Here is a 15,785-nt window from a genome sequence, read left to right on the forward strand (position 1 = left end):
GAAACCCAGTTTAAAAGATTACTAATTTTTTGCTAGGTCTTCAATTTAGTTGCATGGTCAGACTTGAATCAGGTTATGTCGTTTTAGCAGATCACTGCACACTCTTTCTCCAAACTGCTCTCTTATATTTTATGTAAATCTTATAACAGATTTACTGGAAATTTAATTCTTACCCTATAGAAAACAAAAACGTCGTTTCATTTCATTTGTTATTTTCCCTTTTGTATACAAACACATATTTATACACACAGCTATGAAGTTGTTCAGGACCCATATATATACACACCTAAAACCATAATGATGACTCGAAATAATTTTACTAACAATCATATAAAAATCTGAAAAATACTACTAGGATTAATATTAAACTATATAAAAAACAACATTAACGTACATTGCTTTAATAGGAAGCTAATACACATCAAAATCGACTATTAATTTATTTCCCTTGAAATCATCGGTCTACTTTGGGAACAAACACAAATCTTCCCTCTTTTTTAGGGATTTAATCAAATATTTAATTGTCTGTTTTTTTTGTCTTTATCCTCCCTCTTAGAGAACCAATCGTTGATGTAAACTAAGAAACAGAGCAAATTGAAACAGAGCAAATTGAAACAGAGCATTGGAGAAGAAGCAAGATCTGTAATACCGAGAAGGAGCAGCTTGAGATTTCTTCTTCGGTGAATGCACCGGTAAAACTCCACCACCAGTAACATTCTTCCCGCAGACATCAACTCCGGTCTTAACGACACTGAACTCATCCTCCGGGTTCAAACACAATCCTCTGTTCCCGCTCAAATCCAAGTTTTTACCCAACCGTCTTAAGAAACTCGAATCAAACGGTACGACGCCGATCAGTAAGTTCCTGCTGAAATTCAGATGGAAAACGTGAGGCAGTGACTCAAACCCAGATGGGATTTCGCCGGCTAATCTGTTGTTAGCCAGAGACAACGAGCTAAGGTTCATCAATTTGGTGTAACTCTCCGGGATTACGCCGGAATATCCTGAATTCTCGAGCTGGAGCTCTTGAAGTTTAGGTAGGAACCCTAATTCAACAGGGAGAGCAACGAACATTGGGTTATTATCCATTATGAAGTACTGCAAACTCTGAAGTTTCGAGATTCCTTTTGGAAAAGCTCCTTTTAGTTTGTTGTTGCTTAACGCCATGAAAGATAAAGAACGAAGCTTTTCAACACCTTCTGGGATTCTTCCTAAGAGAGAATTTGAGCTGAGGTCGAGTTTCTGAAGCATACCCAGTTGCGAGATCGTTGGAGGGATTGTACCGGTTAACGAATTGTAGCTTAAATCTAAGCCAACGAGGTTATTGAGATTCCCCAGTTGCACAGGGATTTTACCTGTGAGCTTGTTGTAGCTGAGATCGAGGTGTACGAGGCTTTTCAGTGAGAAAATCGCCGGAGGGATATCTCCGGTTAACCGGTTTTGTGAGAGAGTGAGTATCTGTAATGATTTGAGAGAAGAAATGCGAGGAGGGATTTGACCTGAGAGAGAAGGGTTTGATCTGAGGCTAAGCTGTTGAAGAGAAGAGTTTGGGAGGAGCTTAATGGGGAAGATGATTGTGGTTGGGAAGTGAGTGAAGCAGTTGAAGAAGAAGACTGATTGGAGAAAAGGCAGAGAGAAGATTGAAGAAGGGAAAGAAGCAGAGGATTTACAAGAAGGGTTTGGAGCAGAGCCAAAATCGAGCCGAGAGACGTGAGATAAGTGGTCTGGACCGGTTTTGCACTCAATGCCTGGCCAAGATGAGCCAGGTGCACAAGGGTTTGGGTGGGATTGACGCCATTGTTGATCAGAAGACATTGATTCCATGATCTTGAAGAGAGTTTCTGACTCAGATGGAGGCATTGAGGCAGAGACTCTGTTTTCTTGACAGAGAAAGAGTGGTGTTATCAGGAGAAAGAAGAGCAGTGAGGAAGGAGATGGTAAAGCTCTCTTCATCGTCATAGAATTTGCTGTAAGAGAGAGGAAAGAGAGAGTGTGTGTGTTTCTTGGTGATATTATACTGAGAATTCATAAAAGTGACGTTAATTAGAATCTTTGAGAGGAAAGAGCATAAAAGTGACATTAGATGATCATCGATGAGCAAACACCACTAAAAGAGAAACTTAAGAAAAGGTTTAAGCTTTCAACGAGGTTAAGTGAAATGTTTAAGGATTAGGGACAAGACAAGACAGAGACACGTGAACAATCAGAATCTAAACAAGGTATGATAAAAGAGTGAAGACTTAGAAGAAAGCTAGTAAAGAATACGAATAGGTTTTGAGTGTGTGAGTGAGAGAGAGAGAGAGAGAGATGCAATTATAAATGGAAGTGACTGAAAGTGACACGTGTGGGGTAGTGAGAGACAAATAGGTAGGGACTCAAGTCATGAAATTGGGAAGAGAAAGAGAAGGCACAAATTAAAAAGAGTACTTGATGGGTTTTGTAAGGCCATACACACATGTTCGAAAACATGTGGGTCTTTATTCAAAACACTTTTGTTCGAAACAATTTTGAAGGACTTGTCTTTGTTGGGAGGTAGTCTCGTGAATACGTTAGCTCCTCGAATCTCTCAGGTTCTGTGGAGCGGCTTTCCTGTTTTATGTCTCTCGGTCTCTCTCTATTTTTTTTTTTTTTTGTAAACATCTCTCTCTATATGTATTAGTTTCTAACCATGTGATTGTTTTGCATAGTTTATATGAAAATGTACAATAAAGAAAGTGATTTTGTATGATCCAAGTCTATTGTAAATGAAGATGGTCCTCACATACAGGAAATAAGGTGAGACTAACGATCATAAATTAATTGTAAATACATGGATCAAACCGACATTGATCCTAGAATGAAATTTTGTCGGGATGAATGATTAGTCATCATATCAATGTGATGTGTTAGAAATTATACATAATAGATAAAATGAGGATAAAAAGAACATTGATCAAATTCGTTTTGAATTGAAAACTCATAAAACTTAATGAAATTTTTGTTGTTTAATCCAACTGACGGGATCAGTACGGAAAAACGAATGATCGAGGTATACGCAAACATTGATTTTGAAGAAAACTAGTTTAAGAAAACCAATTCGTAGTTAAGATTTGATGTAAGATGACCATTTGATGGTTGGTTCAAAAGGCAACACACCACATGACAATCACAATGTATAGTTGGTACAAACTGTTTCAAAAATCACCCGAAATAGTTTCTTCACTGTTCACAAAATAGTTTCAATTTTTCTATCTATTATTTCAAATCATCTTCCTGTATAGATATTTGTGATCAATAAAAACTACTAATAAGGAAAAGTGGTGGGCATTGTATGTCTCTCTATTTACTGTCATCAATTATTCATGTCTTTTTTTTTCAAATTTCTCTGAAGTTTTACTATTCATAGTTTGAATTGATCCAGACAAAATCATAGTTATTTGTACATTAATACCAAAAAAATTGAAATACATTTGACAACCGCATATAGGCTTTTGAAAAAAAAACTCAAAGAGACTTGTTTCTGTCCTAGGATTATTTTTTTGTTGTACCGTAGAATGTTACGAAGAATATCTTAGGACATTTTATTTTAACGGTTATTAAAAACAGAGAAAACATAACTTTGTAAGAAGTTAAAAAAGATCAAAGTTTTCAAACGTTAAGAAATTGTACTACACTTGGCAATAATGCAGAAGGTGTTTTGTAAGAAAATGTACAAATGTATTGTCATGTATGTGGTGTGGTGTGTATTATATGTAGTCAAGGATCTATCTAATAATCTTAAGCCCTGGACTGTGAGTCTGAAGGGGTAAATTCAGAACCTACTATTCACCGTACGGATCTCTAACTCAAGCATGATCCACATCACATGCCCTACACCAAAATCAATCCAACGGCCATAAAACTCACTCAATTGGTGGTACAAGACTTTAAACCGGCCAACATCATATTAAATCTAAATTTCTACTTCCCTTAAACACTTGACAAATTTGTGAACACCAACAAAAAAAAAATCTTTTTTTTGTAGTTGTTTAATTTATTCCAAGTAATGCCTTCTGGATCTCCCAGGCCTTTCATCAGTGCTTTACGATTTGACACCGCTTCCATTCCCATAGCCTTTTGCTTTCTCCACATTTTAGTATATGTATCTATCTATGCATGTACTAAAACAAGGTTTGTGATTCAGTAGTGGTTGGTAAACAAAGCACATATTTTGTCAAAATTCTCTGCAAAATTCATGGGGGAATCTGCAGGTATTTTGATCTGAAACAGCTCATGTAAGAGAGAGGGGAAAACAATAGTCTTATTAACTTTCTCTTTAAGAGTCTGTATTTAAACAGGTCACCACCATTTGTACTAACTAAGAGAAGGTAAAAAACTACATCTACATGAGAATAACTGTTGCAAGAGCTCTACACTGTTGACCTCTCTGTCTTTGTTTCCTGTCTTTGCTTGAATTTTTGAATTAAACTCTATATTTCAAAAAGAATCTAAGGTTTAAGGAGCAAACAAGAAGCTTTAAAGAAACACCTTTTGATTTTTGATTCAAGAAACCATCTAAGTACAGAGAGTTTTGGGGGTCATTTGGTCACTCTTTTGTTGAGTAATCACAAGATTTTCACCTAAAATAAGAATGGTCCATTCCCCCTCTTACAACATAAGACAAAAGGGACAAAAGTTGCTGGATAAGCTTAAAGGAAGAAGGAACATCTTTATCAAAAAGAAAGAAGAAGAAAAAACCGATCAAATCCGGATACTGTACCTTTAATTATCATGGGCTCCCTTTTCTGGAACAACATGAAAAACTGCAGAAGGTAAGGGAAAAAAAAACTTATATCATCATGTTTCTGAAACACTTCTGGTCTTGAGTCTTTAGCATAGCATTTGCGTAGAAGAAGCATTTTGCTGGTTAGTTGAACATCCTGAGAAAATTGTTTGCATATGCCATTGGCTTCACATCCGGGTGAGGCTGAGAAATCATAATATCATAAAATTAGAAGAGTTTTCGAACGAGTCTAAATCAAACTGTGAACCAGTTTCTGTGAAACATTCATAAAAACAATGCTATGTAAGAGGTATACTACACTCACCACTGCTGAGAATGTAACAATGTTTGGCTTCATATCAGGCGCTTCAAAACGAATGAAGGCTCCCTTATTACCCATCTACAACAATACCAGTCCATGTTAAGTAAGAATCAAGTAATTGGCGCTGTTTTGAAATCAAAGACAGGAGTGTTTGAATTACCTGATCACAGTAATTTGGCGCAGAGAAAACGGTAATGAGTTTACCGTCATGTTCAACCTCATAACCTTCATCTTTTACTTCATGTGACCGGACCAACAAATCTGCCCCAATCATGAAAATCCAAGTCAATAGCCATCTCAAGAAAAGACTAGCGCGAGAAACCAAACCCGGATAATAACAAGACAGTAAACTAACCTAAATTGTTATCTTCTAAAAACCTCTTTGTTACATCTCCACCAAATGATAGACCAACTCCTCGCTTGCTTGGGCCTCTTCCAGGGAGAGGTTGAGGATCACTCCACAATAGTTCACACATTAGTCCTGAATAAACATTAGCAAGATAAGATGATAATACAGAAAACACAATTACATAAGAAGTAATCTACAGAAGATGTATATGATGAAACATACCTTCCTCCGGAGGCTCACAGAATCGATCAATGGCACTGATGTCTGAGAGTTTCACGCCATCAACACTGAAGAGACCTCCATGTACCACGAAGACCTTCCCATTTATAACATGAGCCAATGGTAGGTAACAGAAAACTTCAGCAAAGAGATCCACGAATTTTTCACTCAACTTGGACCGAACCTCACCCTCAAAACCATAAATTTTGTTCATGCTTTTGCTTTCATGGTTTCCTCTGGCTAGATATATGGCTGCAGTACAAAGATGGGTAAATGGCGATTTAAATTTAAATGGAAATTTTTAAGCCATCAGACAATAGTAGAGCATTTAATCCTTGCCAGTGATAGCAAAAACAATTCAAACTTGAACATCAAAGAATTATTGCGGTAAAGTTTCAGCGAACTTACATGATGGGCACATGCACTTGAAAGCAAACAAGGTGAGGATGATCTCAACAGAGAATGAGCCTCTGTCCACAAAGTCCCCATTAAATAGGTATGGGTTCTCCTCCGAAGGGAGGCCATTAAGCTCAAAGATATTGAGAAGATCGTAGAACTGCAAAAGAAAATAATGTGTCAAACACACACCCGATACAACACACTACAGCCCTTGGTAGTGCGAAAGATAGTAGAAAGTTAGCCAACAATATCAAGATATGAGAAGTAGAAAGGTTCACAATAAATTCCAATTCCAGGGATATAGTATGGGAACCGGTTTATTGAAATTTTCTACATATATAAACAAGAGAACTGGAGATTGTGGACCCTCGCAGATTCATTTGAGAGAATAAATATTATGTTGAGGAGTAGGTGAAACCATAGCATACCTGACCATGAACGTCACCGCAAACAGTGATATGTTTGCCATTAGGAACAGGTATATCAACAAGAGAAGGCAGTGCTAGCAAGATTTGCCTTGTCTGTAAAACGATCTGATAGGCATACCTACAAATATAGTGCCAGCAAAGCATGAACGAATGATCACTGAGTAAATTAAGTTGAGTACCACCAAAACAATACATACCGTTTATGCAATGTTTTTTGGTTCTTAAAATCCTCCAGCATCGTTTTCACAAAATCTAAGGTAACTTCCTCTCCCTCAATTCTAGCACCAGAATATTGTGGCTCAACCTCTACAATGAAATTGAAAAGCATATCAGTAGATTGTAAAGGCTTAAGACCTCAAATAACAGTGAACATCATTTATCAATGAATGTCAAAAACTAGAAGTCATGGACACAGATTCTATTGGCAATAGTTACAATGTAGTAAAAGAGGTATGCTATCTTAACAAAACCAAAAAATAGATGTTAGTAAATCTATGAAATGTTCCACTCCTGTTGAGATGGTTTTGACATCTATATCATTGAACTTTTCAATTCTCAACTCAGACTCCAAGCAAGGAAACTATCCAGGCTTCGATATGCATGAAAACAATCCACATTGATCCTAGGACGAGGATTTAACCAGAGAAAAGACACTACTACCACTGAAGCTACCCCACCAAAATGCCCCTAATACCACCGAAACCAACACCATGAGTATCTCAGTTGTGGCATATCCCCGGACCGCCACCACCATTACTGCTGCAACAACTGCTGCTAAAGCCGTTTTGGTGGGCATGGATGATGATCTGGGTTTGTTCCCTATTATGTGACAATAGGTAGAAGAATGATTACTAGTCTAAAGCTACATTCAACCATTTGTCAACTACTGAATCAAAGGCATGGCATAACAAGAGATAAAAGAACCAGGGTGACAGAACAAACTGCAAGCTATAAGACAACAGAAAAATAAGCAAACAGATGAAGGATACCTATTGTGTGGAAGTCAATGGACTCAGCTACTGAACGCCTTTCAGATACTGGCACAGAGATTGCTTCTTCAAATTTGATTTTCATCACTGCTTTCTCACATTCTCTTAGCTTTCTTGTGGCATCGGGGTCATTAGGAGAAAGCCTTTTTACCTAAAATGTAAATAGCAGACCATGTCAACAATACCATACACACTAGTCTCTCGTAATATATACAGACAGCCGATCACAAAACCAGATTATCACAGATAACTATCAAGTTTCCAGGATATAATCACTTGATCAAACCGAAACAATCAAGTTATGACCATTTGGGTGAGTTCAAGCTACAAGCCTACAACATTTCATCTTTAGTATTTTGACATTTCTCAACTGAGCTGATCCTCACTCAAAAAGTTTAGAGTAAATAGAAAGGGAACATCAGATCGACAGCTAACAAATATAGACGAAAGAAACAAGAACTCAAAATGGCACAATGCTCATGCAATAAACATTAACCTGTTGGAAATCCTTCAAGGCATCTTTAAATTTTCCCATGGCAAGATACGCTGCACCACGCCTGTAATAGCCCTGTGATTCAGTAGATAATCAGTGAATAAGTCTGAACATACATAAGAAAAAGAATCAGTAACATCTTGTCACAGGATGATACCTTAGAGTATCTTGAATCAACTTCAATGGCCTTTGATGCATCCTGTATTGCACTGCCATATTCCTCCAGTTTTGTGTGAGCAAATGCACGGTTTGCCCAGTAGACAGCGTTGTTGCTGTTGAGTTCAATAGCTTTTGTATATAGATCAATAGCACTGGAGTATTTGTGACCTGTTAGCAACAAACAAAAAAAGAGCAAGCTGTTCTTAGTTTAAAGCAAACAAATAGAGTACCTCACTAAAAGAGTTGAAATAAACTGATTCCACAAGCATCCGTTAACGTTTTTGATAAAATTACAAACCTTTAAAAGCTTCGTTAGCCTGATTTTTCAACTCCTCTGCCCGTGAAACATCAGGATTCTCATTCTTGGTCTCCATGTTGTCAGATTGAACTTATCTCTTACTGAATTCCTTAACTATCCACTGAAGCCAGAACTGATAGACAAAAAAAATGTAAAATCAAGGTTTTATCTCAGTCATGCCCAAATGCACAATAACAATAATCATAACCAGCTGGCCAATTCCATGACAATTCCTCAAAATCAACAAGTTACCTACTTAACAGGGAGCTAGTTTAAGAGAATAAGAGCTTTAGACATTGAAATCCTACTCAACCTAAATAAAGTCTAGACTTTTCGTAATACAGCCACTGACTTAAGTCATGCATTGAGATTCCTAGCAGGAAGAGAACTAATTCACACAAAAATCATTCCTACACATCAATTAACTTGAATTACGCACAGAACTAAATCCAGCTAAGAACACGAAGAATACCAGATGAAAGCAAAACTGCTTAGAATAAAATCATGCTACAGGAGGAACATTAAGCAAATAGAGCAAAAAGTTGTGAACTTTCATATTCATAACAGCCCAACAACGAATAATCAGATTGGTGGCCGTGACAAGTGGAAAAAAAAAGATCAATTACAGACAAATTCTGTGAAAGATCTGTTAAAACCCAGATAAGAGGAAAGCAGAACAGGACAACAACACAAGGAAGCCAGCGTTTAAGACGTGTTTCGTAGGAAAATCAGAGAAACCCCATTCCTCTAAGATAGAATCATACCTGAAAAAAGGTTCAATCTTGGAGACAGCGGAAGAGAAAGAGGTTGACGACGAGTGAGACAGGTTTAAGAGAAGCTTCAAGTGACTAGAGAAACCCTAGATTGGTCAAATTAGAGTATGCACTTGAATCTATGAGAAAGAGGTGTTTTTGGAAATTATTATTAATGTTTTTATTTATTTATTTTCAAGTTGAACAAAAAAAAGGAAATTATTAATGTGATTTTTTTGATAAAATGGAAATTATTAATTTTGCCCACTATTTTTTACCAATTAAATAAATGGACGAAGAGATATGTAGAATCTCAAAAAATATTATCATTTTTTCTGACGTCATATATCAATTTTTTTTTATGTATCGTTTTGTGGATAAGTGAGGCCTTGGACTAATAATAGTCACGGATCTCAGAGTTTTAAAGTATAGATTATAGGACCCTAACAAAATTAATTACTTTTAAAAACTTGCAAAAATTTGATTTTATTATATTACATAATTAAGGGGGTGTTATTGGTTGTATAAGTTGAAGTCAATTTCATTAGAATTAGAGTTTATCAGATTTTAAAACATCTGGGCTCATTGAAAATGAATCATTATTCATTTTATCAAATATGTGGAAGTGTATTATCAATGATACATGATTTCATTTGGTTTACTGAATTTTATAACAAATGATTGTTATAATCTAATCGAAATCTGGCGAAACTTTTGTCCATTTTTTTTTCTTCTTATTTCATGATTTTCTACTGTTTTGAAGTTTTCACAAAATCTTGTTACTAGCTATGAGTATAATGTCTTTAGTAAAGAAATTAAAAAAAATGATGAAGAAAGATATACTATAATCACCGTATGTAAATTCTTATAAGTAGACGTGAAAAGAGAAAAAAAATGGGGTTTTGGTTATTCTCATATGATTGTGAAAATCTCAGGATAGAAGGTAAGATTTTGATTGCTATAATTTACACATGAAATCAGTTTCAGATTCATTCAAATCTTTTTAAATCAAATCATTTGTGAAAATCTATTAAACATGAATAACACAGAACTTTAATTAATTGATCATTGTAAATATGAGAACCAATAACACTAGATTTTAAACTCTTTTAATATAGACATTAGAAATATGAGAACTAATAACACTTGATTTCAAACTCTTTTAATGAAGATATTATAAATATAAGAACAAATAACACTTGATTTGAATAAAGAAGTTAAAATCCACTAACCAATAACATTAGATTTGGGTTAGAGTTAGAGTCTATTTAAATCCATTAACCAATAACACCACCTAAATTAAATTAGTTACGAAATTAGCAAAACACTACAAAAAAAAGGCTAGGTTGCATCACTTAAATTGCATCAAAAAGTTAAACGATACTAATTTGAGTTACTTATTAATAATTGATACAAAAAATATAATTTAACATCAATTGTTGTAACTGATGCTATTGTTAATTTATGTGGCATCAATTCATTAAAATTGATACAAATCTAGATCAATTTGTATCATTTTTACATATTGATACAAATTTATAAATTCACATCATTTAAACAATCGATGTATTTCTTAATTTATATTAACATCACTTGAAAAATGATATAATTTTTAATAAGTTTACACTAATTACGTTAAAACTAATTTTGTGGTTTAACATCCACTGATCATGCATCCTCTATTTATTACTAAATCTTTAATTACACAAAACAAAATTTAGACGATCATAAAAAAAAATTCTCTTTTCTTTTTGAATTTTTTCATTGGCCGCCTCTTTTTTTGTTTCCTCAGTTTAAAATCTTAGTTGGAAATAAAATATCTATTTTCCTTTTCACCAAAACTAAGTAAATCAAAATACAAATCTCTCCGGAATCTTAACTTCTTTAATCTACAAAATCTACACTTTCTTTGCCAAATACAAATATCTAAGATATATATTTTTTTTGTTAATAACTTCTTCTCGCCAAGATGATTACTTTAAGAAGCAGAGGTTTGGTGGCTCGTCTTCTTCGCAAAACTGTAGGTCACTTAATGTTCTAAATTTTGTTTGGGTCATTCAATTTACAAAAGTAAAAGGCTAAAAGCTACTCATAGAATAAATCTACGACCACAAGAGTTTGTGGCTTTAGAAATATGTGTCTTTTCAAAGATTAATTAGAAGTTCTATTTTGTTATCTCTTTGATTTTATGCTGATCTTAGGCTGATCTCCATACTTATTTTGTGCTGTTTTGATCCAGTCTTTTATCATCAAGGCGTTGAAGGACCCGGAAAGAAACAGAAAGACGGTTAAGAAAATAAAGCACACGGACGATGATGTTACTGAGGTTGCTAGGATTATGAGGCCCATGAGGATCTGACCGTGAGGATCGTGAAGAAGATTTAGAGATGCATGGGATGCACCATTGATGAAAAAGACCCAAAAGATTTTTCAGCATGAATTAAAGGATGTGATCGAGATTGATATTTCTGAGAATTAATTAAGGAACAAAAGTAGTTTATGGTTTTAGAGTTTGTTTTTGAATTTTCAACAATGTAAAGTTGTAAACGTGTAAACGTGTTTTCTTCCATGAAATTAAGTTTTTGTTTTTAATTTTATTTTATTAATATTAAATTTATATATTATTATTTTATTGAAAATGATATCATTGCTATATTTGTTCATGAAAACTGATATTAAATTTAACATCAATTATTTATAATTGATAGAAATATTTAACATCGATTATTACAAATGATACAATTATTTGTATCAGTTATCAAAAATGATATTAATCTTAACATCACTTACTATAACCGTAACAAATAATTACATCATTTTTATTAACCGATGCAAATTTAACATCGTCTCTTGCAAATGATACAAAACAACATCAATTATAATAATCGATGCAAATATTTGATGCAACCGATTCAAAATATTTGCATCACCACTTTCAGAGTCACTTTTATAAGTGATGCAAAACTTATTTGCATCATTTATAAGTAATGTAAATATACAAAATAAATGACACAAAACACCTCTTTTTTTGTAGTGAAACACCAATTTGTAATAGCTTAAAAGCAGAGGATCAATCTTGTTCTCTAATATGGTCAAGGGAAAAGAGTTTTGGCCTTTTTAAAAAATATGTCAAAAGAGTGTTGTATTCTCATTTTAATTCGAATCGTCTCCTGATGTTTGTGTGATCAAATTGAGACCCATCCAAATATGTGTTTTTCAGAAAGAGTTGGATTGGCTTCTCTAATAGTAATTTTGCTCATAGAGAAGAACACAAATTTGTCACCATAATTTTTCAAACATATATATCTCTTTTTCTTTTTTGTTTCATTATAGTTTTGTTCTATACAATCTATACACATACAAATACAAACCAAAGAGTAATGTTTCTTGATTCTTGATCTTCCATTTCATCAATGCTTTCTAGTTTCTCTTTCAGCCTACATTTGAACACGAATAATGAAGTTAAAATCCAAAAATATAATGGACTGGATTGTATACAACTATATAAGTGATCAACAAGAGAAAATACTATACCGCTTTGATTGCTTTCTCAACAGAATCCCATCCAAACCGGTCGACATAATCTTGGACCGATTTTCTAGCATCAAGACTCATCATCTGTAAAACTCTTCTCTGTTCATCTGTATAATTCGTTCCTCCTCCAACATTCATCCCAATTTTGACGTATTGTCTAACAAAATTGGAGTAAATGTAGGCTGCACCACTGAACATTGGTAGCACCAACCACATACAGAACAAAAGCTTCAAGTATGGCCAAAATGGTAGCCTACAAAATGCAAAAGAAAACGATATTTCTTTTCGGACATAATTTTTCTGAATTCATTACAAAAATTGAGTGTAAATGTTATTATTATTACCAGGCGAGGATTCTCCAAACGGATAGCTCGAATATTGTTATTAAGGAGTAAATGATCCAATATGTAAGCCATTGTTGATCATCTAACATCGTTGGACTCTCTATTGCTCGAAATGATGCATACCTAATCATTCATTCAGTTAACCTAATTAATCTGTACTTATTTATTAACCAAACATTTAGATTTAGATTTCACTTACAGAGGATAGAGAAGCATGACTCCAGGCCTGCATGCAACAAGAAAAATAAGAAAATAATGTTAACTTTTGACAAATATACTTTTATCATATGAGAGAAAATTCAAAATTTGAATCAAAACCTACCCAATTAGAGCATCAAAACGTTTTGCAATCACAATAATGACACCCATTTTTTGAGTTTTTAGTTGTTACTCTTCTTTCAACAGAAACTTTCATAAACGTCTTTAGCACAGTGACGTTGGATATATACACAAAAGCTTGTAATTTCTTTAAGCAAGAATCTTTGTGTGAGTTAAGGCAACAAGCCAGGTAAAGAATATCCAACCCATTGTTACGTTTTCATGCACCTATGTCTTCCATATGTATTCTAATATTAAAGTAATTGTGACACAAAGAAGGGAAATCCAAGTCTTGGGTTTAGTATCTCTATCCCTATGAATGATACTTGGAATATATTTTTTGGTAAACAAGATTTTTTCACGAAAGTTAGTACTGATCAAGAACTTATGCGTCGTTAATTAATGAGATTGGACGTATTACACAATTTGATTATGATTTTGGTCTACGAATTTGTTAAATTCTGAGTAAATCACATGTCCTTTAATTTGGGAATCTTCATATAATCTCTCTTTCTTACCCATTTATATACTTCTTTTCATTAAAATAAAAGTTCATATATCAGTGATATCGTTTAATTTGATATAGATTTGACTCTCTTTTTTTTTTTGTCACAGAGCTAGTAAAAGTAATCTTTATGTAATTCATCTTTCTTACACATATATGTTACCTTTTTATTCATTAGTATTCTATTTGATTACGATTTTTTTTGTCATTAAGCTAGTAAATTAAACACCCAATATGAGAATTATATTACTTCACGCTAACTCTCCACAATAGAGAGCTAGTGCATTCAACTTTCAATGCATACATATTAAGAAAATAGTCCACAAAAGTCAATCAAAGACCTACCAGCTCTCAAGTTCTTTCTTGAAATGATTTTGCAGAATTTCAAACTTAATTAATTCGACATGAATGTGAAAGTGTATGTAGATGTTGTTGCTCGTGAAGAAAATTGACTAAATTAAAAGTGTAAGTACAATGAAAATGATGAGGAATGGGCAAAACACAAAAGAGTTTCCTTTCGTAACTACAATTAATTAATGCAAATCTGAGAAAGGGTTCATGGATAATGACTACACACATGATTAGTCATTCCCCGTGGGCTCTCTGCTTTCATTTACTTTATTAGTTTCATCTTCTCTAATTATATTGTCGCATATATGATGTAGTTCTTTGTCTAAATCCCCTGTATATTAATAGAGAAACATTTTAAAAAAGAAACATTAGTATGATGTGCTATTAACAAGATTGTCACGCTGACGTGTCGCTCTCACAATGATTTGGTTCCTATTCAGATAACTAACCAACTTTTATTAGACTATTTACGGAATTTGCCATTAATCTCATACATCCATATATTCCACTAATCAAAAACGAATTTCTAATTAAAAATTAAAAAAAAAACACACAATCTATACAAGACAAACTTTATTATCTCTATATTAGCAAAGACAATTAAATGTAACATAGGATATATGCATAACAAATTAATGGTCTATATATTACTAGATTAGTTACAAATGTGCCATGATATTCTAATTATTTCGTTAATTAACATTAAACATCAGTAATACAAACATCATATCTCTATCTATACATAAAGGATTCGTGTATATGTAGTATATATATTAAATTGATCTAAGGTCTATATTTTTGAATCCAGACTAACATATCTATATATATATATATATTTTTAACAACTCAAACATGTAAGCGTATAATTCATGTAAATTAATATATTAGAATATATTTTTATAACTTTTGTAAGTACAAATTTTCCTAGGTTCATAAATCTAAACTACATTTATAAAATTAATTCTCAAAACTAAATCTATCATAAAATCAACAATAAATTAACTTTTCAAATTTTGAAGGCAATCTAAATTTCAAAAATTAAACGGAACCCTATAAAAATATTTCTCTATAAATATATTCTCTGATATCATCTTCATCCTCTCTTTTACAAAGATGTATATGTGTTTGTTATTTAAGTTGCGTTAGAAAAGAAATTGTCGTCTTTAATTATTTTACGGGTAAAACGAATTCCGATACGAAAAATCGATGATTGGAATATAAAACATTTTTTTCTAACATGTTTCATAATACACTAACAAATTTTGGATTTCGGATAATAATACAATAATTTTTATAACTAAAACTACAATGTACTTTTTTAATTATCATTTCATCCCGCACATAGTGTGGGTAATTTATCTAGTTACGTAATATTATGCAATTATCAAAATAATTAATCCTTAATATTCAAATTGCCGTTGGAGTAACCTAATGTACAAGATTAAGAATTTGGAAAGACTAGTTAAACCCGTTAAACTGTACACTCTTAAATTGCCATTTCTTAACACAAACAACTAATTTTGCTTTTGTGTTTTGCATTTCTATTAGTTACAATTTACGTAAAAACACAAATTCAAATATTTT

At 33.3% G+C, this 15,785-nt stretch overlaps 3 protein-coding genes and 1 long non-coding RNA gene across 8 annotated transcripts; 1 reads left to right on the forward strand and 3 right to left on the reverse strand.

Annotated features, from left to right (window-relative positions):
- Positions 1-335: 335 nt before the first annotated feature.
- On the reverse strand, positions 336-2,576 carry LOC9317940 (protein TOO MANY MOUTHS). The gene has a single exon (XM_002881828.2). The coding sequence runs from the start codon at positions 1,957-1,959 to the stop codon at positions 553-555; it is 1,407 nt and encodes a 468-aa protein (XP_002881874.1). The 5' UTR covers positions 1,960-2,576; the 3' UTR covers positions 336-552.
- A 1,917-nt stretch (positions 2,577-4,493) lies between these two features.
- Positions 4,494-9,372, reverse strand: LOC110229214 (serine/threonine-protein phosphatase 5). 5 transcript variants are annotated; one of them, XM_021028860.1, is made up of 14 exons: positions 9,162-9,372; positions 8,398-8,530; positions 8,098-8,267; positions 7,944-8,015; positions 7,448-7,598; positions 7,119-7,277; positions 6,656-6,764; positions 6,459-6,576; positions 6,040-6,187; positions 5,635-5,883; positions 5,419-5,544; positions 5,224-5,324; positions 5,067-5,141; positions 4,494-4,945 (listed from the first exon to the last, which is right to left on the reverse strand). In XM_021028860.1, exons 2-14 carry the CDS (start codon positions 8,471-8,473, stop codon positions 4,886-4,888), a joined length of 1,614 nt encoding a protein of 537 aa, XP_020884519.1. In that variant the 5' UTR covers positions 8,474-8,530; positions 9,162-9,372; the 3' UTR covers positions 4,494-4,885. The 5 variants fall into 5 exon arrangements, with proteins under 5 accessions (XP_020884519.1, XP_020884516.1, XP_020884518.1 ...); XM_021028857.1 differs by having other exon boundaries at positions 7,116-7,277; XM_021028859.1 differs by having other exon boundaries at positions 7,116-7,277; positions 8,398-8,534; positions 9,165-9,294.
- Positions 9,373-10,762: 1,390 nt separating this feature from the next.
- Positions 10,763-11,746, forward strand: LOC110228828. The gene is made up of 2 exons (XR_002332299.1): positions 10,763-11,169; positions 11,389-11,746. It is a non-coding gene; the product is annotated as an uncharacterized LOC110228828 (long non-coding RNA).
- A 668-nt stretch (positions 11,747-12,414) lies between these two features.
- LOC9317941 (HVA22-like protein f) lies at positions 12,415-13,604 on the reverse strand. Its single transcript, XM_002881829.2, has 5 exons — positions 13,350-13,604; positions 13,227-13,253; positions 13,028-13,150; positions 12,684-12,936; positions 12,415-12,586 (listed from the first exon to the last, which is right to left on the reverse strand). Exons 1-5 carry the CDS (start codon positions 13,394-13,396, stop codon positions 12,560-12,562), a joined length of 477 nt encoding a protein of 158 aa, XP_002881875.1. The 5' UTR covers positions 13,397-13,604; the 3' UTR covers positions 12,415-12,559.
- Between the last annotated feature and the right edge of the window lie 2,181 nt (positions 13,605-15,785).

This window comes from Arabidopsis lyrata (genome assembly GCF_000004255.2).
Source record: "Arabidopsis lyrata subsp. lyrata unplaced genomic scaffold ARALYscaffold_4, whole genome shotgun sequence".
Taxonomy (NCBI): Eukaryota; Viridiplantae; Streptophyta; class Magnoliopsida; order Brassicales; family Brassicaceae; genus Arabidopsis; species Arabidopsis lyrata.

What these genes read in the sequence shown, in the direction of transcription:
- LOC9317940 (XM_002881828.2), bottom strand. Translation starts at nt 1,959, where the DNA reads ATGACGATGAAGAGAGCTTTACCATCTCCTTCCTCACTGCTCTTCTTT.
- LOC9317941 (XM_002881829.2), bottom strand. Translation starts at nt 13,396, where the DNA reads ATGGGTGTCATTATTGTGATTGCAAAACGTTTTGATGCTCTAATTGG. An exon ending in CGTTTTGATGCTCTAATTGG is followed by an intron (nt 13,254 to 13,349) that starts GTAGGTTTTGAT and finishes TGTTGCATGCAG; the next exon opens with GCCTGGAGTCATGCTTCTCT. An exon ending in GTTTGGAGAATCCTCGCCTG is followed by an intron (nt 12,937 to 13,027) that starts GTAATAATAATA and finishes TGCATTTTGTAG; the next exon opens with GCTACCATTTTGGCCATACT.
- LOC110229214 (XM_021028857.1), bottom strand. Translation starts at nt 8,473, where the DNA reads ATGGAGACCAAGAATGAGAATCCTGATGTTTCACGGGCAGAGGAGTTG. An exon ending in TTTAGAAGATAACAATTTAG is followed by an intron (nt 5,325 to 5,418) that starts GTTAGTTTACTG and finishes TGATTGGGGCAG; the next exon opens with ATTTGTTGGTCCGGTCACAT. An exon ending in CGCCAAATTACTGTGATCAG is followed by an intron (nt 5,142 to 5,223) that starts GTAATTCAAACA and finishes GTATTGTTGTAG; the next exon opens with ATGGGTAATAAGGGAGCCTT.